Source organism: Balearica regulorum, chromosome 18, assembly GCF_011004875.1.
Source record: "Balearica regulorum gibbericeps isolate bBalReg1 chromosome 18, bBalReg1.pri, whole genome shotgun sequence".
NCBI classification, from domain to species: Eukaryota; Metazoa; Chordata; class Aves; order Gruiformes; family Gruidae; genus Balearica; species Balearica regulorum.
In genome coordinates this window covers 241,911-269,613 of record NC_046201.1, presented here as the reverse complement: position 1 = coordinate 269,613, position 27,703 = coordinate 241,911, and the positions used below count along the sequence as shown (strand labels likewise).

At 49.5% G+C, this 27,703-nt stretch overlaps 4 protein-coding genes across 7 annotated transcripts; 2 read left to right on the top strand and 2 right to left on the bottom strand.

Annotated features, from left to right (window-relative positions):
• Positions 1-1,541: 1,541 nt before the first annotated feature.
• CENPX (centromere protein X) lies at positions 1,542-3,169 on the bottom strand (the record flags this gene model as incomplete). Its single annotated transcript, XM_075771090.1, has 4 exons — positions 1,542-2,246; positions 2,382-2,470; positions 2,873-2,942; positions 3,011-3,169. Coding segments are annotated over 4 exons (333 nt in total), but the record flags the coding sequence as incomplete, so codon positions are not given.
• On the top strand, positions 3,112-15,123 carry LRRC45 (leucine rich repeat containing 45). 3 transcript variants are annotated; one of them, XM_075770731.1, is made up of 17 exons: positions 3,112-3,505; positions 4,430-4,491; positions 5,336-5,406; positions 5,731-5,909; positions 6,626-6,754; positions 7,322-7,434; positions 8,012-8,070; positions 8,191-8,268; positions 9,258-9,393; positions 9,678-9,755; positions 9,922-10,033; positions 10,207-10,277; positions 11,147-11,239; positions 11,811-11,903; positions 12,833-13,006; positions 13,101-13,248; positions 13,654-15,123. In XM_075770731.1, the coding sequence occupies exons 1-17, from the start codon at positions 3,172-3,174 to the stop codon at positions 13,848-13,850; spliced, it is 2,127 nt and encodes a 708-aa protein (XP_075626846.1). In that variant the 5' UTR covers positions 3,112-3,171; the 3' UTR covers positions 13,851-15,123. The 3 variants fall into 3 exon arrangements, with proteins under 3 accessions (XP_075626846.1, XP_075626848.1, XP_075626847.1); XM_075770733.1 differs by lacking the exon at positions 3,112-3,505 and adding an exon at positions 5,046-5,142 and having other exon boundaries at positions 4,419-4,491; XM_075770732.1 differs by lacking the exons at positions 3,112-3,505; positions 4,430-4,491 and adding an exon at positions 4,986-5,142.
• Positions 15,124-15,901: 778 nt separating this feature from the next.
• RAC3 (Rac family small GTPase 3) lies at positions 15,902-22,712 on the top strand. 2 transcript variants are annotated; one of them, XM_075770746.1, is made up of 6 exons: positions 15,902-16,074; positions 18,507-18,578; positions 18,858-18,975; positions 19,614-19,676; positions 20,170-20,329; positions 20,447-21,561. In XM_075770746.1, exons 1-6 carry the CDS (start codon positions 16,040-16,042, stop codon positions 20,575-20,577), a joined length of 579 nt encoding a protein of 192 aa, XP_075626861.1. In that variant the 5' UTR covers positions 15,902-16,039; the 3' UTR covers positions 20,578-21,561. The 2 variants fall into 2 exon arrangements, with proteins under 2 accessions (XP_075626861.1, XP_075626860.1); XM_075770745.1 differs by lacking the exon at positions 20,447-21,561 and adding an exon at positions 21,629-22,712 and having other exon boundaries at positions 15,908-16,074.
• Positions 21,558-25,358, bottom strand: DCXR (dicarbonyl and L-xylulose reductase). The gene is made up of 8 exons (XM_075770744.1): positions 24,986-25,358; positions 24,796-24,893; positions 24,500-24,654; positions 23,193-23,235; positions 22,759-22,858; positions 22,537-22,601; positions 22,322-22,439; positions 21,558-21,855 (listed from the first exon to the last, which is right to left on the bottom strand). The coding sequence occupies exons 1-8, from the start codon at positions 25,341-25,343 to the stop codon at positions 21,752-21,754; spliced, it is 1,041 nt and encodes a 346-aa protein (XP_075626859.1). The 5' UTR covers positions 25,344-25,358; the 3' UTR covers positions 21,558-21,751.
• Between the last annotated feature and the right edge of the window lie 2,345 nt (positions 25,359-27,703).

Genomic DNA, 27,703 nt, shown 5'->3' with positions numbered 1-27,703 from the left:
GCGTAAGAATTAACAGAAGCAGTCTGGTTGGTAGGAAGTTGTACGTGCTTTCAGATGTGCTAGTCTTGGTTTTTGAAGAGCACAGGCAACATAAAATAGTATCGATTTGCTTAGCTATTTTGATTCCACCAGTTTTGACAAAGAGCTAGCACCATAACTATCACCTGCAAGTACCTGATACGGGAAAACAGAAGGAAAAGTTTATGAACACGAGCAGCAATATCATTATTACTGGGGCAGTTTAATGGGTTGAGTACCGGGGTAGGGATTAGGAGACTTCATATTGCTAACTGTGCGTTATCTCAGTCAGTTCTGCCCATGTTTGTCCCTTGTGTAACTCAGCCATGCATCAAGCCCAATTTAATCTACTCTTTTAGGAGAATGAAAAATTGGTACCTTGAACAGCTAGACCAGAGGTCTTTATTCCCCTTTGCCTATGCAAAGAAGAGTTAGTGTTAGCTGCTGCTGCTATTAAAATACTGCTTTACTGCTAACATTTCACATCAGCAATCCTCTTGTCAAGAATGGTTGTGTATGGACCAGGTATGTCAAGGAAGTGAACTCGAGTTTTTTTTGGGGCAGCAGCTTTGAGAGACCTGTGTGTCAGGAGAAGGCAGAATGGGGGGAAGAGATGAGGATTTGATATCCGGAAGAGGCAAGAAAGTAGGAGTGCAAGTTCTTTTAAGAGGGACAAGATGCCCCAATATTTCAAAGTGCAAGCTCTTCACTAAGGTGGATTCCTACCCTGCCACAGAACAATACATGCAGATACCTGATGAGCTGGATTTGTTTCAGTATCACTTCTGCTGCAGTAGCTGAACTCATCCCAGGGAGGTTTGGGCATTCAAAGGTAGTATTACTTGCATTTTTTTGCTATTGCCTTTTTTTACCATATGGTTGTGAGGCTGAAGGCTGAACTAGGTCAGTTCCTTCGTGGGTTTCGTTGTACAGCTGCACAAACAGTTGTCTTGGCAAAGAGGCTGCAGTGCAGAGGGATGGGGCACTGCTTAAGCTGGTACTGTCATCAGAAAGAATGTGTATTCAATTGTGGTTTTAGCTGAAGTTTGCAAGTAGCTGGTGTTCCGAGTGATGACCTTGATAGCTCTTGGCCGTAAGAGTATAGTGACCTACTGAGCCTTTGCCCACTACAGCGGTCAATGGGGAAAAAAATTGCTCGCTATTACTAATCATAAAGACTGCAGATAGCCAACAACTGTGTGTGCAATCCTTAAGACACCCTGGTGTCAGCTGCTTTTCGTGCAGCCGGCTATATATTTCCCAACAAAGCCAGTTCAGTTGTGGGTCCTGCTGACATGTGTAAGGTTTCTTATTTCACAGCTTCCCCCTGGCCCCCCTGCTGGCTGAGGGGCCAGGCTGTCCCATGATGTGGGATTCTCACACATGCTGTTTGTTATTCTGTCCTTTTTCCTTTCGTCCTACAAAGATTTAGAGAAGAGAGTGGGTGAGGGGGAAACTTTGCAAGTCTTTGAAGCAACTTGACTTTCGATGATTAATTGCAGCAAAGAGCCTACACAAGGGAGGGAGACTCGGTTTTAATTTATTGATGTTTCTTTGTGAGAACAAATTTATAGCAGAGGGGAAGCAGCTTCTGAGGAGAATATCAAATGGTTAAAAGGTTCCAAGTATTCTTTGATGTCACAGCCCTGAAGAAATACTGGAAGGTAGTGAGGGACAGACACTGTTTATTTATAAAATAAAGATCAGTTACCTGCTTTTGGCAAGAGCCTGTGACTGAGCCCCTGTTAACAACCTATTCATTAGACAGGCTTGGAGCTGGACCTAAAGTTTCTGCCACAGCTGCCTGCTGAGGAGATGAGAGCCTGAAGTTTGGATGACATTTCCAGCCATTAAGTCTTTCCATGCATCTCTGTGAAGCAGCACCTGTTTCTCACATTAGCTGAGAAAGCAACAGCATCTTACTGTGCTGTGAAGTACAGGCTACTGTTAAAGGAGTAAGGCGGCAAGGTGGAAATCAGTTACGCAGCCGACCAAAACAAGCGTGTGGCAGCCTTTTTTCAAAAACCGCATCTGACAGCAGTGTTGCCTAGGGCTTTGTTGTGCTTGGTAAAGGGGAGAGGAAACAGAAGCAAAATGGCAGAGAAAGAAAAACGTTGACTCTTCTTCCTATGGCTGGACTCTGAGGATGATCCAGATGTTCACTGGCAGGCCAGGGTCTTCTGCTGGCAGGCCACATGTGCTTCATGAGGCCTCTAGAAATCTAGAAGCTGTAAGGAGAGAGCACCAAGCCAGTGAGCATATCTGCTGGGTGCCCGAAACATCTCCCAAAAGGAAGAGGATTAAGCTGCTTCAGCCCACATCCTTATCCCATTCAAATGCAGTTGGCTTCTGCAGTGACATACCAGCTGTGGCAGCACTTTCTCCACATGCTCAATATCCACTTTCTCCAGGTCCTCTGCCTGAGCCTGCCGTGCTGCTCGCGCTGCCGCTTCTGCAGTACAAGCGTAAGGAAAGAGCTGTTAGAGGGGTCTTAGAGCTGTTACACGCGTGGCCCCAACGAGGCGTCGGGGATGGTTTTTGGGGATGAAGACGTAGTCCCACGGAAGGAGGAGGCCCAGCTGCTGGCAGAGGCCCTTCACCGGCCCTTCACCGGCCCCACGGGGTGCAGGGAGCGGGGTCGCGGCTGTGGCCGCGCTGGAGGCGCAGCCCCTCGCTTCCCGGTGCGGTGTGGCAGCAGAGCTGCGGCGCGGTGGGATGAGCTGAAGGCTGGCGGGGGAACACGGTTGGGGGGACGACACGGGGGGGGCCCTTCCGCGTGAGGCCGGTAACAGGCCCCCATCACGGTCCAGGCTGGCCCTGGGCCCGGCACCGGGAGTCAGTGCTGCGCGCTCACCCCGGACGAAGACATTCAGCATCTCCGCCATCAGCAGCTGCGCGTCGCCGTTAACTGCAACGACAAAGCGCTTACGGAAGGCGGGGACCCGGGCCCAGCTCGGCCCGCCCCGGCCCGCCCGCCCCCCCCCCCCGGTACCTCGGGTCCTCCCGTCCCGGAAGTGGAAGCGGAGCAGCCGGTCCACGGTCTCCTGCGCGGAGAGGAGAGCGGATGAGCGGCGCGGGAGCAGCCCGGGGCTGAGTCCCCCCCCCGCCCGGGCCCGCCGCACCTTTCTGAAGCCGCCGCCGTCTCGCTCCTCCATGGCGCCGCGCGCTGCCGGCCCCCGCCTCCCGGAAGCGCGCGCCGTGCGGGGGGGCGGGGCCGGGGCGTCTCCGCCGTCCGGCTGGGTCAGTGCCGCGGCCATGGAGGAGTTCCGGCGGGCCTACGCGCGACTGTGCGCGGCGGGCGGCGCGGCGCCGCAGGAGGCCGTGCTGCGGCGGCTGCGGGAGCTCGGTGGGGCGCCGGGCCGCGGCCGCCTGGACCTGGCGGCGCAGAGCCTCTCGCTGGAGACGTGCGGCGCCCTGGGCCGGCTGCTGCCCGGCGCCGCGCCCTTCGCCGAGGTGGCGCTCGGCGACTGCGGCCTGAGCGAGGAAGGTGGGCGCGGGGCCCGCGCAGCGGGCGGCTGTTGGCGGGCGGGGGCGCGCCTGCGGGGCCGCTCCCTGCTTCCCGCCTCACGCCGGGCGGGCGGCAGGCGGAGGCGAGGCGGAACGGCGCAGCGGGGACGTGCTCGGCGGCCGGGGCCGCGCAGGCCCTCCGGTGGCCCGCGGGCGTTTGAGCGAGGGGGCGCTGGCCGCAGAGCGGCTGTGCCGCAGCCTGCGGGTGAGCAGGGGCCTGGCGGCGGTGAAGGTGTCAGGGTGGATCCCGGATCGTCAGCTGGCGGGCAGGGCGTTGGGGAAGGGGGAATTCCTGCTTCAGGCAGGTGAACTTGCCTGGTCTGTGGCAGGACGGGCAGGTGGCGACGTAGTTTGAAGCTGGCGGTGAACCCCTTGGTTGCCGGAGGTATTTTCCCTGCATCTTTGAGAGCGTGTTTGCTGTTGTTGGCCTTGCATAGACGGGATTGGTGGCAGCTGCTGACACAGGAGGATTCACATGATGATCTGCTAGATGTGATCGCTAAATAGTTAAATCTAGCAAGAATTGGGTGAGGATTCTGTAGGATGTAGGATGAGTCCCTACTGCACGAGCAGGGGCTAAGTAAGCCAGCAAACGCCTTGTCTGTGTGGCCTGTCTGGATACAGGCTATTTTCATAGCTGTACTAGGAAGGTGCATAGCGTGACATGCAGTTCTCTACCTAGGCACCTCTTTGGCTGAGGATATGTAAAAAACCTCCTGCCCTGAAAGTTCAGACTCGCACTTTCCAGCAGCAGTTTAATAACTGCTTACATACAACTTTATTAAGTTGTATGTTTTGTCATAGACACATCTTCTGAGCTGGCTGTTTAAAAGGAGGCTTCCTCTTCCAGCTCAGGCAGAGGGTTGCACGTATGAAATAAACAACTGGGTTTTCTTCTACTCAGGTGTAAAACTTCTGTTGCATGGTCTTTGCTCCAACACCACAGTCAAATCTTTGGATTTGAAGGTGAGTCTGTTCAAATAAAATTAAGACAAAGAAGTGGGGAAGGAAATAGGAGCACAAGCTTAATCAGTTGTTCTAAAAGATGTGTACTTGTGTAAAGTTCTTGTTCTCAGGTGACTCAGTTCTTGCCTCCCTAGCACCATGTCACAACTTTCCAAGTTACTTTGCAGCTCATCTTTGTCTGGTTTTATTCAGTTACTCTGTTTTCATAGGAATTTATTTCTGTGTATCTTTTGTCAGTTGCTGCTTGGTCAGATGGGGCATACGTAGACTTTTCTTTGGGTTTCTGTATTACTCATTGTTTGAGTTGTGCTTCTGTAGAGTTTATCCAACTTGCCAGCATCTTTCGGCTAGCCTGGGGCTTGGAACTAAGCGCAGACTTTCAGATGTGATGATTGCTGTACTGTGAGAGGGAATTTCTGTTTGTATTCTTCTGGCACGTAGCTATTCCATTGAATCTACGATCCTAAACTGCATCACACCTTTCTTTCCTGTCTGTGCTGGTGCTAGCCGAGCCATTTCTAATGAAGCGTGTTGAAATGGTTCTGCTTATCTAGAATCAGGATTTTCCATCCCATCGTGGGCCATGCTGATCCTGTGCTATCCTATGTTTTTTGTGAGCTCTCAGTCATGATGCCTCACAAGACTAATGGTGTATGTATCCACCATCCCTCCTACGGTCTTTCCTTTTCTGGAAAGCTGACCGATATGTGAAACAAATGTTACTCAGACCATCTTTGACAGACTGAAATCTACATTACAGCTGGGGTGCACATGGTGCTGTTTAATGGGATAGCTGGATTGGGAAAGGGCATAGCCTATTGATCACCTGGGAATTTTGTTTCAGGGAAATAACCTGCGAACCGTGGGAGCTGAGGCTTTGGGAAAACTTCTTAGGCAGAACAAATCCATCAGGAGGTAAAAAATTGTATCTACCTCTCTTTCTGTTATTCCTGCCAGATGGAGCACAACATTAGAAAAGGGTTGAGGGTGTGTTTTTTCTTGGGGTAGGAGGAATGTCAAGTGGTGCAATTTCTTATGAGGGATGGGACAGGTGAAGGAGTGAGACCTGGAGGTGCCCCTTCTGAGGATGCAGGGCCCTAGCAGCATCCTGCTCTCTGAAACTGAGTCTCTATTAGGGGAGCTGGGTGTTTGAGTGGGTACCATGATCCAGGTAACAGTCAAGCTCTTGCAACTGTCCGTTTACTCCATGAACTCTAATCCTGTCTGATTTCTCCCTAGCCTAATCTTGGAATGGAACAGCCTTGGCATGTGGGAGGAGGGCTTCTCATTTTTCTGCCAAGGACTGGGAACAAACAACTTTCTCCAGCGGCTAGATCTGCGCAATAACCAGATCAACCATCAAGGGGCCGGAGAGCTGGCCGTGGCACTGAAACAAAATGCCAGCCTTCAGGAGCTGGGTAAGAGTGACTAGTTCTTTGTCTGCCTACATATACACGTGCAAACACACGTACATTTTCAGGTGCATTGCAGCCTGCCCTGCTCTCTGCCAATGGGTCAGTGTCATTTCCAATTCCTGTCAATCTGGAGTGCTTTGCAGGCTTTGTGCAGGGAGTAGAGGTCGCAGCCCCTGGAGAGTAGGAACTGTAATTGGAATTTCTGGAACCAAACCTGCAGATGAAGATTGTGTGCTGGGAGTAGAACAGTTCTTAGTGGAGGAGGGAATGGGCTCATTCCCATTTGTGAATGCTGTTGGCATGCCTCGTGCCAGACTCTGAGACTTGCTTTGTTCTTAGTAAGGAATTTTCCTAGGATTTCCTTCAGGAGAATGTGGCTCTGGTGCCAGTTCTTTCTCATCCACAGATTGTGGAAGGAAGGCTCATAAGATGAAAATGTAAGGGGCAGACTTGCCTACCCCTGAACTGCACTTGAACTGTAATGACTTCCTGCACTTTACTGCACTTAAGATTCATCCTTGCCTTTCCTGCTTTGTCTGTCATTTTCCCTCCCTCTCATTCATCTTGAAAAGGGAGACAGTATTCACCTGTGTTTGTGCTGAGACCATCTGAGATTAGTTAGCCATGTTTGTAGATGTATAAGGAGAATGGTTTCTCTCGAGCCCTGTGTTTTTCAGCAGATGTGTGACTATCGGGGTGAAAGTTTGCTTTCTGTATAGATTTGCGTTGGAATAATATTGGGCTTCTGGGTGGTCGAGCTTTGCTGAACTGCCTGCACAGCAACAAGACCCTGAAGAGGCTGGAGCTGGCTGGGAACAACGTTCCTAGTGACATCCTGAGAGCAGTGGGTAAGTGTTACTTGTTGCATGGGAAAGACTTGGTTACTCCTTTCCTATTTCAGCACTTGAAGGGCATAGGGTGCTTGCTGGCCTAGAAGAGAGCTATCCCTCGTCCCCTCCCTTTCTCAACAGCATTCGCGTCCTCTTATCTTTTAATGAGTGCTGGTCAGGTTGGAGGTGTCACTTTTACCAGCAATAGGGAAAAAAGATAATTTATATTGAATTGGAGATGCATGTGATTGTGGAAGAACTTGGGTCTCTAGTTTGCCTCCGAGTAGCCAAGTTTGGATATACCTAATGCAGCATGTCCTTTGTCGTTGTCCCACCCACAGTAGACTTGAATGGCTCTCCCGTGGCTGGGGTGTTGGTTACCCCATATACACTGCTCTCTTTGATCCCACCCCACCTTGTGTCTGTAAGGTGAGAGCAATCTCTCTATGTGGGCCAGCCTAAGAAGGGCTATTGTCCTGGTGCTTCTCATACCAGATGTCATCCTGAGTGCTGTCTCTTCCAGCAGTGCTTGCTATTGTCTTGCATTAGAAACATGTGCATGCTCTCCTGCTCTCTCTGCATCAGAACAAGCCATGGATCACAACCAAGACCGTCAGACTATCCTAAGTGAGACCCAGAACCGAGCGTACATACTCAGCAAGGAGGTTTTGAGTCTGAAGGATGAGAAGACCAAGCAGGTCAGCAATCTTAGGTGTTGACAGTTCAAATGGGGCAGCTGGAATCCTGTGCTTTCCCTCAGTGCCCTCATGAAACACTCAGTGACAGGATTGTGTACCTGAAGTTGCCTGTGCATCTGTTTGGGTGGGCATACAGCATGGTTCAGTGAATTAGGTCCTTCCTCTGAGCTAGGTTGCCCAGGAATCGAATCCATGACAGTATGTGTATAGATACATGCCCTGGTGAACATATTAACTCTGGATTCTGGAGGAGTTTTGGTGATTATTTTTTTTTTCTTTTCACCCATATTCATGCTTTCATGTCTTCGTCTTCTTTTACAACTGGTTTGATATTTTCCAAGTGGTGAAAACCTGGAAATATGCGTCTGTTTGCCTTCTGACACCTAATGGTGCAGAGTCCTTGTAGTTGGTGACCTCAGTCAGATGTGCTAATGAACCTGTCAAACCTCCAGTATGTTTGCTTTCAGTAGAGTAGCTTGACCTGTCTTGAGTGGTCACTAGGAAGAGAAAGATGAGAAATTTAAAGGATTCAAGTTGATGCAGTTCACTTTCTCACTGATGTTTGCCTTGTTCACAGTTCTTGGATTTGATGGACACTATAGACAAACAGAGAGAAGAAATAGCTAAGAGTGGCAGGTGAGTTGAATTTCTGAGTGCTTTCTGCTTTTTGATAGCAGATTCAGACCCTCTCTATTTCCTGGCAGAAATTACTCACCCTTTTTTTTTTCTCTTTCTTTTTTCACCCCCTAAATGCAGAACGTCTGCAGCACGAGTCAGCCAGCTGCAGGAAGCGTTGGATGAGCAGCACTCCATTATGAATTCACTGAAAGCCAAGTATGGAGGAGGAAATCCTTAGCCTTCTTGCTGTCCTGTGCTGTATAGGTAGTGCTGAGCAGAGCTGTTAAAAAGAGGGATAATCTGTAGTGTGGCTGGCTTACTGTTTCACTTAGTTCTGCAGGAGTATCCAGAAGCTATGGTCAGATCAGGCTTTTGGGTTTGCCATGCTAGATATTTAGCCTGTTTTTAAGTAAAATTACAGTGCATTGATGTAAGAGCAAGTGAATTACAGAGGGTGAAAAGGAAAAAAAAAAAAAAAAAAAAGAAAGGATTGTGGGGATAGGATGGGATGGAGGCATGTTCCTTGCACAGTTTACAGCCTGGCAAGAGTCTGTACCTGCTTCCCCTGGCAGTTGGCAGTATCCTTTGAGAGTCACTGCAGATACGGAGGAACCTGACCAGCAAGATTGTATGCTTAGGAACGATGAGGTGGAGCTGCCCAAAAGCAGTGTTAGATGTTGTAGAGCCATATGCACATGACAGTGGTTAGACTTCAAACACAGATGAGCCTGACTTGCTCAATTCTGTCAGGTAAAGGTAGTTTCATTAAGCCATGCCTCAGTGTGGACATGTCCCTCATGTACAGAGTAAGCAAATTGTTTCTGCTACCTGCGTTTAAAATTATATCCCTAATTTTAAACAACTTTGCAGTGGTATAAAATAGCCAGCTTTGTTCTTCTGTGAGAGTGGGCAAATCCTGGAGGGGTCGGGGTGGGGAAAACAGCTCATGGAAGACAGCACAGGGGAAACGCAATGGGGCACCAGAACACCAGGCTCTGAGAAGTCCCAGGTCACTCACTGCTTGCAGAGGCTGCTGGGTGCAGAGATAAGCAGTGTCCCTTTCCCAGGGCAAAAAAAAGCCTCATTTAGGTAGTCTGATTTCATGCACTGCCAAGTATGTGTTAACATCTTGTACCATGTGGTGCAGAGAGCTCACTGGAAGTGTCTCCCTCGGAAAGGACTCTGGAAAGTGTTTCTCTGTATAGGCTGCAGATGACTGAAGCTGCCCTGGCTCTGTCTGAGCAGAAGGTGCACAACCTGGGAGAGCTGCTGAATGCTGCAAAACAGGAGCAAACCAGCATGGCTGAGTGCCACTTTATGGAGCTCCAGCAGCAAAAGCAGGTGAGATGGATAAGTCCTAGTTAGGTTTGAGAGCAGGGTTCCAGGTCATATCTGGTTTGTGAAGATTTGGGGGATGCTGGATGGGCTAGGCAAGCATTATTTTTACCACTAGTGGGTTAATCACAGCTGCCATGACAAAAATTCTTGTGTAAACTAGATAGGTGAGTGCTTGGTGTGGAGAGGAGCAATGGTGTTCACTGGGTAGGATGGATTTAGTTGGGTGTGCTGGTGGTTGGAGTAGGTTGGCAGTGCAAGAACTAAGGTGATTTTGATTCTGTTTGCAGGAAGGCATTGATCGGGAAAGCAAGCTTTTGCGTGACTTGTCTGCTGCCAGTGAGAAAAATCTGCTTCTAAGAAACCAGGTAGGAAAGCAAGTCCAAGGCTGAGAAGCAGAACTTGAACATTGTTCGCTTCTGCTCTGTGTCCTCTACTTTGATCCTTTTTTATGTCTCTGCTGATTGTTCTGTACAGCCAACTTTCTCTGTTAATAGGAAAAGAAAATCCTTTGTGGTGGTAATTTCCTTGTAGGTGGATGAGTTGGAGAAGAAGTGCAAAGTCCAGCAGGATCAGCTATTCCTGGTAAAACAAGACTTGACCAACACAACAGCAGAACTGAAGCTGCGAGTTGTGCAGGCTGAGGGTGAGCGGAGGAGCAGAAACAGCTCATGGACACCTATGGGTTGGGATTACTGTCCATGAGTTGGTGATGCAAGGCAGTCAAGGAGAAAGGGTGGAAGAGTTTGTGATAGAGTATAAATACAGGCTTTTATGGCAATCTTGCTACATTGTGATATGCTCGTTTTTAATCTGCAGAACGCCTGGAAATGGAGAAGAGAAGATTTAAACAAAGCCTCGACGACATGGAATCCCTTCGGTTAAAAGAGGTAGGAATGGTGTTTCTGCAGCATCCTGAGGTTAGTCTCTCTTTGGTCCTGACCTACAGGTGCCACTGGAGGTCGTTGTTTGCTGTCAGCTGCTCTTAAGTTTAAAAATTAGTGGACTCAGACTTACTGTGGGAATCGTAGGCCTTTTCTACAAGCAAAGACATTCTACTAGCTAGTAAGATTTCGTAGCTTGCAAGAGTATGGGCCAGAGTGGTACGTGATTCTACAAAAGAGGCTTGGAGGCTGGCCCTTGTGTCAGACTTGCTAAGAGGTAGTTATGAATATGCAGTCTTGTCATGCTCACTGAAATAAAGATGCATTAATGGAGGAAATAGAGACATACATGCTATATGCAACCAATCTTTCAATGGGGCTCAGCTTGCTAGTTCCTTCTCTGTTATGTTTCAGGGGGATTCTGTCTGAGTGTGGACAGGACAAGAGGCTGTGATCAACTCTCTTTGGAGTGTTTATTGAGGTGTGAAATCTCTCAAAAATAGAATTATACCAATAGATTTCTCTGAAGATTTTGAAATCTTGTAAGAAAAAATATAGGCCAGGAAGATTTTTGCCACATTACAACTAGAAAATGAATCTCTGGTGTTTTGTACCACTTGAAGATGAGAGCTCGGACTCTGTATCTTTTATCTTGGCCTGGAAGGGATCTCTGTCTAAAGTTCCCAGTTTCTAGAGAGAGATTTCTATCTATATTACAGTTTCCTAGTGGAGCTCTGAGGGAGGTAAGATTTCTTCTTTGGTGGCAGGTGGGTCAATGAGAGGATGCTCTTTCTCATGCCGAATGGCCGTGCTGCTATGCCTGGAGATAGGCGTGGTTTTCTGGCACTTGCTTAAATGGTTCCACTGCTTTGCAGGTGGATCGCATGACACAGCACATTGAGGCAAGTGAACGTTCCATGCAGGACAGGATCCAGAGGCTGGAGGCCATCAGGATAGCTCTGGAGGAGGTGAGAATGCATGCTCCGGGCACGTCGAAATGCTCAGTTAACGGTGGCAGGAGAGGGCTGCCAGGAGAGCTTTGTGGAGTGTTTTCATTGCTGACCTATGTAAAGATTGCCGTATGCTGCAGGGAGGAACAGAAGACAGCAGTTTACCAGCTAAAATTATTTTTACTGCTTTGGATTAAGGAAGGAGAAAGTTCCAGGGAAAAACTTTTAGATTCTGACTGAACAAAAATAAAGTTTTCATTGAACACGGTTAGATTCTTACCAGGGTTTGACTTCACAGGTTTCCCATGTGGTCCCAAGTAGTGTAGCATATTTCTCCTTATCTGTTCCCCCAGCTAGATCCAGCACTGCCCTCTCCTATTCCCCTGTCTTTGGAAAGCTTCACCCGTTACTTGCCCTCCTATAACTGAAATTCTCATTGGTATGTAGTCTGGGTTTGTTTTCCCTGCCCCTGAGTGAGAGAGACAGCCGTGTCATGTTGTAGCCCGCGACTGGAAGCTGCTGTTTCCTGGTCAGTGTTGCAGTGATGCAGCTTCTCCATTGGGAATGATCTTTTGTGTTTCTGTGGCAGGAGCTCAGCCAAGTCAAAGCAGCTGCACTCACTGAGCGAGGCCAGGCAGAGGAGGAGTTAATAAAAGTCCGGAATCAGGCACGGTTGGAGGAGGTAAGGACAAGACCTGTCTGAGGGCCCTGCCTCTGTGGGAAGGAGTGGATTTGGCTGCCTAACCTATGTTTTTGATTCTGGGAACTGCTGAATAACTCCCCACTCTGGGTTTCACTGGCCTGCAAATAGTGTGATTTCTGAGGAAGGAGTCCTGAAAAGTCTGTTTTGAATTGTCTCCAGAATGTAAGCACTATCCCCACCTACTCTGTGCTTTTCAGTAGTAACAGAATTGATGTGGATATCGTTATAGCAGATTTCATTTAAGTCGCCAGCTTTTGAAGCTAACAGGTAGATGTCGATCCTTCTATTCAACAGCAGCTTTTGTGGGCTGGTGCTGTTTCTCTGGACTCAGAGGAATTTCCACAGGTGGCTACTGCTCCTGGATAAAAAAAAGTCACTGTAGAATTGAACTTTGTGAAAATGGCAGCGAAGTCAACACCCCATGAAAGAGAACAAAGGATGAGGAAAACACACCAAAACTATTAGAATGTTTACTTATATGTAGCATTACAAAAGAAAATGCTTTACTGAGTTACAGACTGCCACGTGTGTCTGTGGTGGGACACAGCAGTTGATTAGCTGCATACAGCCGTGTTTCTGAACCATTTGGGATATGGAGGAAGATAGAGCATTAGTTGTAAACACCAGCGGTAGCATCGGTGCTTCTACCAAGGACATGCCTCTGTTTCTCAGCGAGTGAGCTGGGCTTTGCAGTGTCTCCATCATAATGTTTTCCCTGCCAACAGAAAACTGCTTAGGTTCACTCCTGAATGCAAGGGAGGAGTGCCGTATCTACTACGGCTAAGTGCTGTGCTTGTTCTTCAGTGCCAGTTGACTCAACTGAGGATTCACAGTGTTGGGAACAAAAAGGGGAGAATCCCTTCACAGGAATGAAGTGATGTATTTTCGTTTTCCTTTGTGTCTTACAGCAGCAACGACTAGAACACCTAGAAGAGAAACTGCGTCTGATGACTGAGTCACGGGATGAAGCTCAGAACTGCTGCCTTAAGCAAAAACAAATGGTTGCTGAGGCCCAGACCAAAGCCAATCAGTTGAGCCTGCATGCTGATGGACTCAGAAGGCGGCTAGAGGAACTTCAGCAGGTAATTTGGACTAGAGCAGAGATGTGGTCACCACAGAGGCAGAATGAGTTGCTGAAGTTGTTTTGTTATTCAATGATTTGTCTTTGTGTGTCAGGACCTTAACAGTAAAGAAGAGGAGAAAGTGACAGAGGTGAATAAAGTGAAAGTGGAATTACAGGAGCAGATTGGACACCTGCAGGCTGAACGCACAGCACAGGAAGGGCTGAGAGAGAAGATTTCAGCCCTGGAGAGACAGCTGAAAGGTGATGGATCCTTTCATGCTTCTCAAATGGTAATGCTGGGTTATGCTACGGTGGGCCTGGAACTGAGCTACGTTTACAGGTAGTGACAACAGTGCTTGTGTGTACAATTATGAATTGTACCCTCCATCCTGATGTATTTGTAGGGATTCTTGTCCTCATTTTATGGAGACCAAGACTCAGATTAACTACACAATGCTGCACAGCAAGCAAAATGTTTGGATTTTCTGCACAGTGAAGTGTAACATCTTGTCTGTGCAAAACCTCTCACATTGTCTCATGCAGCTTCTCTCGTGTGCCTGTTGATCATCCTGCTTCCACTGCCTTTTGCTGTGTCTGTAACGAGTTGTTCCTGTTTATTCTAGGGACACCCTAATTTTCTTTACTGATGCTGCTCTTCTTTCACAGCCCTATCAAGTAATCACCGTGAAGCACTGCTGGACAAAGAAGGTGAAATCTCTATGCTGCTGGAGAAGCTGAGAACGAAAGAGGCTGACATCTCCAGGATGAGGGAAGAAGAGGCCCAGCGAGCAAGTTTCTTGCAGAATGCCATCATGGCATATGTGCAGGGCTCTCCCTTGGGAACGCACAGTTCTAGAAAATGAGAGCATGGCTTAAAGAATCCAGATACCTGCTGTCAAGAAGAGGGTGAGCAACTCAGGTACAGCCCCTTCTTTCGAAGTGGGACAGTTTTGTCAGAGTGGGGTGACATGAAGGCTTGCAAACACAGAAAATTGCTCTTGTTCTCCAGAAATCTTTCTCCCAACCGCTTAAAGGAGAGGACCAGCCAACCATCCAGGGCTGGGATGGAGGCTCGTGGGTCTGACTTCATGATGTGGAGCCCTTCCCCTGCACTGCTACAGCGTTTGAAGTAGTTTCTGTGTCCTTTTACACAGCCCCAGTCTGTTGGTACACCCTGTTATTACCAGGGGGTTGGATGTTTCCTGGGCAGCAGTCCTTCTGAAGCATTTGTTTGGATGCCAGGGCTGTTCACCGTGAAACCCAAGAAATGGCGGGCAGCAGCGTTTACAGTTCCCTGTAGGTGGGAGCTATTTACTTTGTTCGTCAGGTCCCAAAGCTGCTGGAAACACCAGATCTTACTCGTGTGCTTTTGTACCCAGTGCTTGCAGATGGAAGCAGTGGCCGACAGGGCTCACTTTGGCTCTTTTACCCTGCCCCCCGTGGCTCTGGCTCTAGTGATGGGCACCATTTATTATATATAGAAACAGCTACACAGAGGGACACTGCTGTGCAGTGGCTATACATGTCCTTGTTGGACAGCTGGGTGTTGGCCATGGTTCAAGCCTCCGCACCACCGACTGGCATTGAAAAGGGTGGGGTGCTGGGGGTCAGTGTCTGTGCTTCCTCGCTTGTGAACTGCAGCCCTTGGCTGGAGTTCTTGTGGCCAAAATGCAACAGGATTTCATTCTACTATGACAAATGGTAAAACTGTCCTGCTGGCTTCTCGGGATCCTGGAGCTGAGTGCCGTTTTCTGGTCCTTACCCTGGAGAGGAGCAATGCTTCTGACTCACCACTAAGGAGTTGCTTCTCAGAGCACAAAGGGGAAAAGGTGCTTGCTTTTCTTGGCAACACAGGTCCTCATGTGGCATGGAGAAAGGGAAGGGATGTGAGGGTCTGAATCGGAGAAAGTGGAGACCTCTGTCAGCCTCCCAGCTGACATACTCCCAGCAGTATGGGAGCCTCCTGTTAGTTTCTCCAGCGAGTCTGTGGTGGGAGAAATGAACTTGTGGTGCATATTTTAAGAGGCAACTGGAAAAAAGAAACTTTCTGTGTGGACTGGTTGGTTTGTGTTTGTGATTTTTCATACTTGGTTTTGCTCTGATTTTTTAATAAAGAGTTTTTGCATTTTGCCGTAACACGACAGTGACAAGCTGGATGTTTGGCTGATGTGGAGGGAGGAGGCTGCGGCTGTGTACCTTCATGAAGATCCTGCCAGTCTGTCCTGGAGGTAAAAGGCTGTTATAGGTAGATAAGCTTAAGTACGTTTATAAATTTTGGTTCTCAGTTAAGGTAAAAGCAAGGAAATTGGGAACCTATGCCCCAGTCACAAGGAGAGGAGAGAGCCTGTGCCGAGAGCTAGATAGTCTGTGGATGCTAGGCAGCTCTGTAGACCAGCAGGCAAGGGAAAAGCAAAGCCTGTTGTTTTGAGACAGTACCACTCCATGAGTTATCTCTGTTCTTGGCAGAGTACTGGGAGTGGTGAAGGAACCCAAGAGTCACCCTTATGCAGGATTTTTGCTGCTGCGTCTTTGTTCCTCAGCATCTCGAGGCAGATGACGGTGAAATCTGCGGCTACAGTGCAACCGGGTTTTAAAGCTCCGTCCTTCAGCGAGTGCCCACGCGGTGTGGGACATGTCCTCTGCACGTTTCTAAGTAGCACCCATCGTGCTGTTTCCGGGGGTGTCGTGCTCCCAACAGCCGATGGCTGCCCGGAGAAAGGGAAGACGGGGGCGGGCTGGATCCTGCAGCGGGGCGGGGGAGGACGGCGTTACACGTGCGCTCCGCCTTTCTCTTCCAGCGCCCTTTGCAGAGGGCTCCGCTGTCGTCGGCTGGGCCCGCGGTGGAGGCGGCGGGCGGCCCCGGGCAGAGCGCGGCGCCGGCGGGAGACCCCCTTCCGGGGGGGGCGGGCCCGGCGCGGCGCCCGCCCCGCCCCCGCCGCAGGGCTCGGCTGGGCTCGGCCGCGCTCGGCTGGGCTCGGCTCGGCCCCGCCCCGCCCCGCCCGCGCGGGCTGTCACTGCGGCGGAGTCGCGGCGGCGCCGCCATCGCGGGCAGATGCAGGCGATCAAGTGTGTGGTGGTGGGCGACGGGTGAGTGCGCGGCGGCCGCGGGCGGCGGCGGGGCCGCCCCGGCTGCGCCTCGACCCTCCGCAGCTCCGCACAAAGCGAGCCCGGGCCCGGCGGCGCCGCGGGAAGGAAGGGAGGGAGGGAGGGAGGGAAGGAGGGCCCGGCGCGGCCCCGCCCCGCGGCCCGGGAGAGCCGGCTCCGCCAGCGGGAGGCGAGGCCGGGCTCGGCCTGGAGCGCGAGGCCCGGGCGGGGTGGGGCGGGCGCTCGGCGGGGCTCTGCCCGCCTGGCCGCGGTGGCCCCGGCCCGCTGTGGCCTCTCACCTGCGGGGCTGCCGCGGCGCTGCAGAGAGACGCGCCAGGCGGCGGCTGCGGCCGCCGGTTGAGGAGCCGGGGCGCCCGGGCCGCGGGCCCTGCCCCGCGCCCGCCCGCCGGTATGAGCGTCGGGGCGGCCAGCCGAGGCCGAGCGGGCGCCGCCGCCGCCGTCTCCCGGCGGGAGGTCGGGGCCTTGCTGCAGCGGCGGCCGTTAGAGTCCTGCCCAGCGCGTCCTGCTCCCTCTTCATAAACTTGGGTCTTCGTCTCTTAACATTGTTCAGTTTCACATGTAGCAGCGTACTGCCTGGAAAACAAATACCGTTTCTTGGGTTTTAAATCTGTCTCCTCGTTATTTTATTAGATGCCTGTATTTTGCTATTTGTTGTCGTACAAGTGTGATTCATCACAAAGTCCTCCCTAAAAATCTTGACGTTCACAGGTTTCTCTCATACCTCCTTTTGTTGTGTTCCAAGTTGAAAATGCTGATTCTGATTTCACCATGTGCCTCTTGTCATCCTTCTTGCTCTTTTCTTTAGGCCTTTCCTATATGCCTTTTTTCTGAGAACACATCTGTATGCAAGATGCAGGCATGCAGTAGACTTATGGTGCTTCATAACTTTTCCTAGCTTATCCTGCATGTTTTTCCTTGTAATTCCTGTTTGCTTTTTTGATCACCACAGCAAGCATAGGGCTGAGATACGTAAAACTAAATGTGAACTGGTCTTAGGTAGGGACTGGTCGTTCCACCTTCCCACGCATGCTACCCCTTCAAATACACATTTGGACCGAGGCCTTCCAGGATCTTTCTAGCCTGTGGGGCTAAAGAGGAGAGCAGGAGAGCCACCCACCAGAACAGCACAGCCCTGTTGTGGAGGGGAGAGCAACGACTGGGGGCACAGCATGTTGGAAATGGCCTTCAGCTGAAAGTTTGCAGTCCGGTGTTTTGCTTTAAGACCAAATTGACAGTGCAGAGACTAAATGAGTTCGGGTACCAAAACACTTTAATCATAGATGTGTGTGTTTTTTGTGAATTATGTGGCTTCCCTGTTTGGTGGGAGAGAGAGGTCACAGTTCAGGAGGAAAGTCAGGCCAGTCAGTGTAGTGGTTCCTTGCACAACCTCCCTGCTTTCCAAGAGAGGGGACCTGATCCAGGGGAAACGCTGGGTGGATTACTGTAGTGGTTCTCGCTGTGCTTTGTGTCATCCTGGTGCAGGACTGTGGGGTCCCCTGGGGTCTCTCGCTTACTCCTGAAGTCTTTCCTTATGTCACTCCAGTTATAGAATTGGGTAGAGGATATTTGCTGTAGCTCTGTTGGTTATTCAGCTTCACTCAGGCCTCTAACACACAGCTTTCCCTGTCGCTCATGATCTGCTTCTCTGGAAGATTGTCCACAGTTCCCAACTCTCACAGTGATAAATAGGTTGTTTTCACTCTTGGTACTCCTCTATTCTTAGAACTAAGCTTTCTCCTTATCCTACTGGGCTAAGTGAATTTCATATACTTACACTATTGCCAACCAGGCCCAACCCCTACTAGCTGCCACCACTGGGTTGACCAATCCTACTTGCCTCCAGCAAAGCCCTGAGCTGATATTTTCAGTGATCTACACTGATGCCCAAATATCTTTCCAAACTGACAGTGGTCAATTTTAAAGTTCATTTTTGTTTACGGATACTTATCTTTTCCCCTTTGTATTTATTGACATTGAATTCCTATATTTGAGGAGCTTGAATAATTCTTTGTTGTTGCATGTTTTTTCACCTCACACCCAGTGTTTACCCAGTTTGCTAGATTATTATGGATGTGTTGAGCCTAGCACAGCCCAACACAGCCCCAGAACACAAATATATTCCCTCTCCTTTGGTTCCTGGAACAAATATATTTTGCCTGGTGTTTTGCTGAGGCTGAATGGGTAGAGAAAAGGAGTGGAGGAGAGCAGGGTCAGGTAGGTGTTCAGGCAAGGTGCACATTGTGAGTTCAGGCCTGGTCCCTGACAGCTAGCGAATTCCAGCCTGCTACAGGTTTGTTTTCTCACATGGTAACTTTTTACCTAACCTCTTTTTTGGATGGGGGAAGGGTGAGTTTTACTGCCTTGGTGCTTCCTGCTGTACCCTTCTTTATGCTTGTCACTCTTATCCTCTGCAGAGCTGTAGGGAAGACCTGCTTGCTGATCAGTTACACCACAAATGCCTTTCCTGGAGAATACATCCCCACTGTGTGAGTAATGGCCTTGGGCTTCAGTTGCTTTTTGCTCTGTATGCACATGTGTGTATAAGTTGATTTTGTAGGTGAGGAGAAGGCTGTCCCAAATTGGACTGTGAACTTCACACACGAGGAGATGCCGGTGGGTATGGCTGTGTGTGTGAGAAGGGCAGACTATCCCCACCAGAGCTGTGTTGCGTTGTCCTCTCCTGATTCACTGCCCCCTTGGATTTAGTATAAAGAGATGTGTGGGTCACAAGAAGATTGTCACTCATGGAGACTCTTCCTTGGCAGGTTTGATAACTATTCTGCCAATGTCATGGTGGATGGAAAGCCAGTGAACCTAGGCCTCTGGGATACAGCAGGGCAGGAAGATTATGACCGACTGCGGCCTCTTTCCTATCCACAGACGGTGAGTGCTGGGCTTGGACTGACTTGTAACTGCTGCCTCTTGGGGACAGGGAGGCTCCCAAGGACAGCCAGGCTTCTTTCCTCTGAGGAAAGTCTAAGTTCCTGCAGTTGCAGCCATTATTCTGGTTGTTTAAGAAGTATCACATCTGCATTCCTCCTAAGAGATTGTCCTATTCCAGTCCCTGCTTTGTAACGGCGTTTGAACAGTTATGCGTACCATAGGAAGGCTCAAATGAAAGGAATGACATGGGGCTGCTGTGCAGCTGAGCCACGTTCCATCTTCCCATTCTCTCAGCGGCACAGCTCACTGTTGGGCTGCACTAGCAGTGATTCCCTGGCTGTAGCAATTCCTGAGTGGCCCCCCTACCAGGGGTGAAGCCCATAGCACTGTTAAGGTCTTTCTGTCTGCAAGCTCTTAACACACAGAGCCCAGTATTGTAAAAGAAGAAGAAGTCATACACTCAAAGTCAATTCCTTCCCTCTCTGAATTAGTTTAGCACCCTTAATGGGAAAAATTTCTTACAGCCACAGTCCTGGCTTGTGGGAGGAGGTTGTCCTCTATAAGGCTCCCTCTCCACCCTCCCTCCATTATCTCTAGCTGTTTCTTTCTACACAACTGACCCTCTTGTTTCCACACAGGATGTTTTCTTGATCTGCTTCTCCCTTGTGAGTCCAGCCTCCTTTGAGAATGTCAGAGCCAAGGTAAAGTATTCTCCTTCTGGGTTAAACAGTGGAAGGGAGGAAACAGTGAAGGCCCCTGCCCTGCCCAGCAGCACACCTACAAGCCCAAAATTTCTAGCAGTCATGTTTTGATAAGGGAAGGTCATAGTCTGCAGAGTCATAGAGGGGCCTACTGTTTATTCATGACTTCTTTGGCTAAGTTTTTGCCTTTTTTAAATCTGCATCTTGAAGAAGACAAGGGATGTCCTAGAAGCTAAAATGCAGTTAAGGGAAGCCCTGTGTGCTGAGTTGGCTGGCAGTGTCTGTCATGATTCCATGTCTCAGTGCCTTCATTATTACATCTGCACCAATCTCTTTCTGCAAAGCACATTCAGAACGGTAGGCAGAAGTATCCTGTTCAGGTGTTGCCACCATGTCAGATAGTAGTAAGAACCTTCTTCCTAATAGTTAAATGCATCCTCATGGTTGCATCTACTGCTACAGCTACTTTTCTTACAATGCCACTCTGTTTCAGTGGTACCCTGAGGTCCGACACCATTGCCCAAATACACCTATCATCCTGGTGGGCACCAAGCTGGACTTGAGGGATGATAAGGACACCATTGAAAGGTTACGTGATAAGAAACTGGCCCCCATCACCTACCCCCAAGGTTTGGCCATGGCTCGGGAGATTGGTGAGTCTCAAGTGCTGGCAGATCTCCGTGGCATTCAGCTTTTTATTTTGGAGTGGGTGAGGGACAGTATGTCCTGGTAGGACTGGAGTGGTTGAGCTGGAGCTCTCTTTCCCCTAGGGTCGGTAAAGTACCTCGAGTGCTCTGCCCTGACGCAGCGGGGCTTGAAGACGGTGTTTGATGAAGCCATCCGGGCTGTGCTCTGCCCACCGCCCGTGAAGAAGCCCGGCAAAAAGTGTACCGTGTTTTGAGGGCTGTGGCCTAGGTGCTGGCTCAGCATGTTGTTGTCCTCTGACAGATTGCATATTAGCTGGGTGTTTCTGGAGGGGGCTGGGATGTGTAGGGCCCTTCATCATGTATGAAGTCAGTGTTTTTTAAATGTCTCTTTGATTTAACGTCAGTGTTGATGTGAAGGGGCAGTGGGGGCAGGAGACTAGCTGGGGGCTGTACAACCCCCAGGGGAGGTACAACGGGGAAGACAAGGTAGCTCCTTGGGGCAACAAGCTGTTTTGGCTCTCCTGAACTCCAAACTTAAAAGGGCTGAGACATCCATCCTGTCCTGGAAACACCTGGTTTCAACCTGCAGGTGAAACAGGTGGTGAAGATCCTTGTGGAGTGGGGAGGGAGCTGATACGAAAGGTGCTGAATGACAAGAGTAGCTGGGAGAGTGGTCAGGTCTCCTCGCCCAGCCTACTGTGGCTAACATTTAACAAATTGGTGCTCTAGCAGATACATGCCCGAGACTGTTAAAGAAATCATAACCAGCCCTGGAAGGGGTGGAAGTAAATGAGTTATGAAGAACTAATCATTAGGTGCTTTATTAGGTACTAGCCAAACTCAGTGAGTGAAACAGCTCTGTGCAATCAATGTATTTGCCTTTTTGAGTGTGCACAGCCTAGGACAGCGTGGTGCTGCTCCCCCCCCCCAATCAGTCTTTAGCAGGGCCTCCCCCCCCTCCCCCCCAAATCCAGTCTCTGCAGAGCAGGGCTGTGGTTGTTGCCTCTGTTTTGTTTTTTTCTACTAAAGACAGAAAAGGAAGCAATGAGGAGTCTGCTAACTTCTTTCCCTTCCCACTGAAAGTGCAGGTGGGCTTTATGGATTTGGGTGGAACAGGGAGAGCTTCTGGAGGGTTGTGGGGGGGGAATAGGGTTGGAAGAAAGACAGGTCCAATTTCTAATCATCATGTAGAGTGACAAGATAAAACCTTATTTGGTGCAATAAACATTCTCCATGACGGCGTATGTGAGCTTTATTATATAAACAGCCTTCTAAAGGTAATTTTCTGCCTCACTTCTCATACAGGTTCCAGCCCTGCTGCCCCTCTTCTCCAGCAAGACTGGGTCTGTGTCACTGTTCTCTGTCCAGTTTACATCTATGCAGTACTAGTATGAAAATTAAGGCCAGGTGTGAAATACAGGTGTCATCTTAGGAGACAAGAAATCCCCCATCAACCATCAGTGAGCTGCCAGTTGTCATAGCACTCTTATCACTCAGCAGGAAGAGAATGCTGTTCACCACATCATCCACCTCTGGAATCAAACACAGAGAACACCTGATGCACATGCACCCCTCAAATTGTATTAGAAAAACAAGCATCCCAAGAGGTATGTCTTTGACCTCCACATGTAATTGGAGCAGGGAAATATCCTGGGCCCCAAACTGTGCTTGATGCAATATACAGGACAGTGTGGCTGAGAGCTGGGCATCAAAAAGTCCTTGTTGTGATTACGTGATACTTAGTTCACAGCAAGCACCTATGCTCCCCTCCCACTCACATTTATGGACAATAGAGTAAGTGCATTTCACTTCTAAGATGAGAAGGCCGCAGAAGAGGGGAGATGAGATTGATTGTTGCCCATTTGATTCTTATCAAATGCTTCAGGAATTCAACCACAGCCATTCAGCAGAGTTGTGACTTTGTCCACAAAAGTAGCAAGGTACCTATGGCTGTGATAACAAAAGAGCCCAGCCTGGCAACAAATCTACATCACTGACCTGCAAACTTCCCCAGTGGAATCCGATTAATCATGGCAGCAGATTTCTGAGGGTCACTCCAGTTAATTCTCCCCATGTCGGTCATAACCACTGTGGGGTTCACAGTGTTCACCCTGATCTGGGACCAAGAGCAACAAACAATCAAACCAGACTGCTCTCAGAGGAAATGCTCAGGTTCAGCTTTCAGACTTTTCTTTCTCTCAGAAGAATCCTACCTTGTGGGGTCCCAGTTCCATTGCCATTACCTTGCTCAGCATATCCAAAGCACTTTTTGTGGAACCTTGAAGAGAAGGGAAAAAAAGGGCATTTAAGTGCATAGCACTTGGTCTGGACCACACAGGAGTATTTTACTGCCCAGAATTGGCAGCCGGCAGCTTGGTGGCTGTGGGTCTCCAGTCAAAAATGAGAGGGGCGCTGCTAAAGCTAGACATACTTACAGTAAACAGCATGATCCCGCAGGGCACGCTGAGATGCCTGGCTGGAGACATTTACAATAGCACCTGGCACCCCCTGTGCAATCATCTGCCGAGCAACAATCTGGGAGGAGGGAGGGGAACAAAAAAAAAAAAAAAAAAAGGATGCCAGAATCTTAACAGGAGAAATCATTATTATTTCATTCAGTAGGAATCTTGGTGGGCTATTATGGTAACCAAAAGAGCAAAAACATCTAGAGGAAGTAAGTCCTTACTGCCTCCCGCTTACAAGAGTTGAGAGTCAAAGCAAGAGAGTGAAGGGGCTGTATGTGCAAGTTGTCAGGTTAACTTTGGATTGCAGTCCCTTTGGCCCGCACAGCAGACACTTATCTCCACTGTGCAGAACAACTTAGTCACTACTGTTCATGGAGATAACTGCAGTGACAATTCTTCCTCACCTGGGAAACATGAAGCACAGCCCGAAGATTCACATCAAGAGACCTAGAAATAAATCAAATTTAAAAGTTACAGAGTGGTTGCAGTCCAGGCCAGAGAGAAGGAGCTTTGGGAGGCAGCAGAGGACAAGTGCTACTGGTATCCTGGAAGCACTGGTGGTACTCTGGAACACGGACAGAAATGCTAGCTGACTGACTAGCAAGAAGGATTAGGCATGCTTTCAGCACTAAACTGTTCACTGGATGTAAACTATTCAGTGTGCAGGGGGAGGTGCACTCGTGCCTTGTCACATTTCTAGCAGGACTCTGATCTTTAGCAGACTAACGTAGTTCCTCTATTAAAGTTTAAACAGTGAGCCCTGGGCCTCAGCCAGTGACGACTCTTAGGTCAATCAACCCCTTCACAAGGCTTTAAAATAGCAAATCTGCTGTAAGATGGGTAGCAGCAGCTTTTTCTTCTATTATTTGCCACATAGTCCTTCCTTGGTCAGGTTTTTACCTGCTAGTTCTGCACAATGGTCTTAGTAGAATCCATGCATTTTAAATTCTATTCACAAATGACTCCTTTATTATAGGCCCACAATAGCCATTTTTAATGTAGGGACAAAGCATGACCCATCTTCTCAGAAGGAAGTAGCCTCACCATATCCTGTATCCTAAAGCTTACCCCCAACTGGAACTTATGGATCTTTTTGAAAAAAAAGATGGCATGTTATTGCAGTAAGTAAATTTCCCACCCGGATAGTTTTACACTCTCTTACCTGGCTTTGTCTTCTCTATATTGGAATTGTCTTATTGACAGCTCTGCCTTTCGATTTAGCAGCGACTAAAAGTCGGCGCTAGACTGGAAGCTCTGAGCTTGACTGACAGCAAAAGGCACTCTTCTCTCCCATGTAGGCTGGATGGTGCTGCACACCACCATCAAAGAGGGGAAACTGCAGGTTCTGGCTACTCAATAACAGTGGGGAATAGCGTCAGAGCTTTACTTGGTTTCCTTTTGATGTTTACAGGGTGAAAGGTGCTTATGTAGAGTATTAAAACACAGTAAAGAAAAGAAAGCGGGCAGAAGCAGTAACAACAAACCATTGACAAAAAGTGAACATGAGGCATTTCTAAAAGCGTGTGTGTCAGCCTGCCTGGTGCCAGTGCACCAGCTGCTTCCTGCGATAAGGGACACCGATTTCTGGAAAGCTTTGCCACAACGTTTGACATCTGCAGTTTTTGCAAAGGTTTAGCAGGCAGCACTTCTGCACCGCGGGCCCGGTGCACAGCCCAGGGCCGTGCGGGGAGGCCGAGGCCGAGGCACTCACCGCTCCAGGGCCGCCCGCGTCACCTCCAGGAAGGGCTGCAGCACCGCCACGGCCGCGTTGTTCACCAGCAGCTCGAAGGGTCCCGCCGCGCCCACCGCCGCCTCCGTGGCGTCCCAGTCGGCCAGGTCCAGGCACAGGGGCTCGATGCCGGGGCACTGCAGCGAGGGCGGTCTCCGTGGGTCGGGGGCCCGCGGGGCCCCGGCTCAGGGTTATCCCGGGCGGGAGGGGCTGTCCCGAGGCAGGGGAAGGCGGTTCGGGGGGGCGTGGGGGGGGTCCCGAGCAGGGACGGCCGGTACCTCTCGCGCCAGGCTCTCCAGGTCCGCGGCGGTGCGGCTCAGCGCGGTCACGCGGGCCCCGGCCTTGCTCAGCGCCACGGCCACGGCGCGCCCGATCCCTGCGGGGAGACGGCATCGGCGTCAGCCCCGGCCCCGGCCCCAGCCCCGGCCCCGGGGCCCCGCCCGGACCCCACCCCCGCCGCCCGGCCACCTTTGCCGGCCCCAGTCACCAGCGCCCGGCGGCCGCGGAAGCCGAGATGCGGCTCCATCCTGCGAGCGGACTGCGGCGTGGGCGGGCCCGCCAGCCCAGGGCCGGGCGGGGCCCGTGAGCGGAGCTGCCCGATAGGGCCGGGGGCGGGCAGCGGGCTCGGCCCCGCACGGCTCCCCGCTTCCCCGGCCGGAGACGGAGCCCTGGCGGTGTGGGCCGCAGGCCCCGGGCGCTGTTCAGCGCTCTGCCCTGCGACAGGCCGCCTCTCGGCCAAGGCGCCTGGAAGGACAGCAGAAGGCAGGCCGGCCCTGCTGCGGCCCCTGCCCCCCCCCCGCGAGAGGACGCCGCAAGAGAGGGGCATGCAGAGATGAATGTTCTTGCTAAAGTAGCATAGCTCACTTGATAGACCACTGAAAAACAGGCTTTTTACCAGACGATGAAAAGACCTGCCTTCTCTGCCCCCTTGAAGCTGCTGATTAAGTTTGTAGGCAGCCCTAGTCTAACAGTCATTACCTAGAAAATCAGCTGCAATTACATGAGCTACGCTTGCCTAAGGACCAAGGCATACAGGATTTCTCATGCACAACAGCAGCATGCTGGAAGGTACCACTGAAAAACAGGCTAGGGATAGTTAAGGTCATAGATCAGCTACTTGCACCAGTTTACTTCCAATGACAGCATGGCAGATTCACAGACCTGGCACTGGGTAACTGCAGAGCAGCACAATTATGCATCCTTTTAACAGGTCTGTCTGTAATACTACCCCATTCAGACATTGCTTTCTGAGGACTCTTAAATTTAAGAGCTCCTGTAACATATTAAGTGCAGAAACAGAATAGGAAACTGCTGAGACAAGTTTACAACAATTAACTTTTCCCTTATTTCAATTATTTTACTTTGTTAATCATCATCGGCAAGGATTCTCCTCATCCATATTTGTTCCTCTGCACATGCAAGTCATCTAACTCATAGGCTTTCTTTGGCCATTTGGCATCACAACAGTCTGAGAGGAGGCTGTTGTTTCTGGATTACAGGGTATAGAGAACATGTCGAGAAACATGACAAAATGCAGCCTTTGACATATTTAAATATTTATTTTGTAGAATCACTTTACATATGAGACAGTAGTTTGATTAAGAAGCTGCATCCTGATATATCCACACAGGCTACTGTATTGTCAATACAAGAAACCTTAAAAGAACCTTGAACACGTGCAGGAGAATGTGGTCCTTTTTCAGTTCAACGAACTCCCTACCAGCACAGAGCATGCTGCCCCTTTGGCACACCTAGCTCAGGGCAACCAGTGACTACAGTATGAAACCTTACTATTCTCTTTTGCTGCCATCCATATGAAGTGGTGTCATTTTTGAACTGCAGTTTACCACATAGTCACTACCCAGTCCATGCTGTCTGTGGTATCTTACAAGAGGCTGCTACCAGTGGAAGAGGAAGAAAAGCTCCAACAGAAGAGTTCAGAATCAGTGTTTGAAGACAAAAATCTCAGGACCTCATGAAGTTTCACAGCTTTCTGCTACAGGAGATTGAAAACAAGAACCTAACAGTAGAGGGTTTTTTGTTTGTTTAAAAAAAAAAAAAAGATACCAGGAATCTCCAGAGCTATTATGACAAATCATTAAACCACAGGACACCTCAGTTCTAGTGAGCAGAAGACCTAATAAAGGGGTAGAACATACTGCAACCTACTATTCCACATGTCCTCCTTGGTTTTCTGTAACAGGCTGTCAGTGTTACAGGTGTACCTGTTATGGAAACAGCCACTGTGCTAGCAGGACTTTGATCCAATTCTCTGCAGCATTCTTATTCCCCATATCTCATGGTCACCTTAGAAGTCATGAAGGAAAGGAGAAATTTAAGTGAGCTGCAGGACTGTAGCAAGTCACAGTCAACTCGTTTGCTCCTCAGTGGAATTAATTAAAATCATGCAGAGATGACAATGTACCCAGGTAAATGCTGAAAGGTTTGTGTTAAAAATAGAGTGCAGAGAACAGCTATTTCAGGAGGCTGACACCTCTGCTAAGTTTTATACTTGAATACACTGCAGGCATTTGCCTCCATTATACCACTTTTCAAATGGCAGGAAGTTAAACAACTAGGTGAAGTCCATAGTACTAGCTGTTTAGAAATCTGAAACTTATGCTCGGTCCACATTCTAGCTGGTCATCATAGTTCCAGATCATACAATATCATTCTATTATTCTCCCCTTAATTCAGCCTCCAGCACTAAACCAGCAAGTATTTTCTGAAGAGTTTGTGACAGTAAAGAGTGGTTTTGCAAAGTCCTTTTTTATGCTGTTCTTCATGTCAGGTAGGGATTATACATGGCCAAAGTTTGGGCTAACAGAAGAGTAAGCATATGGAGCCTCATTTCTTCCACTTTCAAAACTAAGCTTACTTTATTTAAAAAGCAGCAGTAGGTGGTACTGCTACACCATTGAACTTCTGCCTTTGTGTGAGTGCACAGTCTCTTTTTAGTGATTGCATGAATTATTGAAACATTAAGAAGTAAAAACAAACACTGATCTAGACCTTAAAGTAATCGAAATATTATCTGAAGCAGCTGAAGTAACCACAGTCATACAATTAAAGGTCCTCAAATGATACCATCAAAAACTTCCTCAGGGGATTACAGCCATCTAGCATTCCTCCTCCCTCACAGACAGTGAAACATACAGCACAACTTCAGAAACAGGGCATGTTTCA

Excerpts from the sequence above, each read along its gene's own strand:
- LRRC45 (XM_075770731.1), top strand. The coding sequence starts at position 3,172 with ATGGCGCCGCGCGCTGCCGGCCCCCGCCTCCCGGAAGCGCGCGCCGTG. Across the intron at positions 8,269-9,257 it reads ATGAATTCACTGAAAGCCAA|GCTGCAGATGACTGAAGCTG; the intron begins GTATGGAGGAGG and ends TTCTCTGTATAG. Across the intron at positions 10,034-10,206 it reads GCGAGTTGTGCAGGCTGAGG|AACGCCTGGAAATGGAGAAG; the intron begins GTGAGCGGAGGA and ends TTTAATCTGCAG.
- RAC3 (XM_075770746.1), top strand. The coding sequence starts at position 16,040 with ATGCAGGCGATCAAGTGTGTGGTGGTGGGCGACGG. Across the intron at positions 16,075-18,506 it reads TGTGTGGTGGTGGGCGACGG|AGCTGTAGGGAAGACCTGCT; the intron begins GTGAGTGCGCGG and ends TATCCTCTGCAG. Across the intron at positions 18,579-18,857 it reads GGAGAATACATCCCCACTGT|GTTTGATAACTATTCTGCCA; the intron begins GTGAGTAATGGC and ends CTTCCTTGGCAG.
- DCXR (XM_075770744.1), bottom strand. The coding sequence starts at position 25,343 with ATGCCCCTCTCTTGCGGCGTCCTCTCGCGGGGGGGGGGCAGGGGCCGC. Across the intron at positions 24,894-24,985 it reads GGTGACTGGGGCCGGCAAAG|GGATCGGGCGCGCCGTGGCC; the intron begins GTGGCCGGGCGG and ends GTCTCCCCGCAG. Across the intron at positions 24,655-24,795 it reads TGGAGAGCCTGGCGCGAGAG|TGCCCCGGCATCGAGCCCCT; the intron begins GTACCGGCCGTC and ends CCCTCGCTGCAG.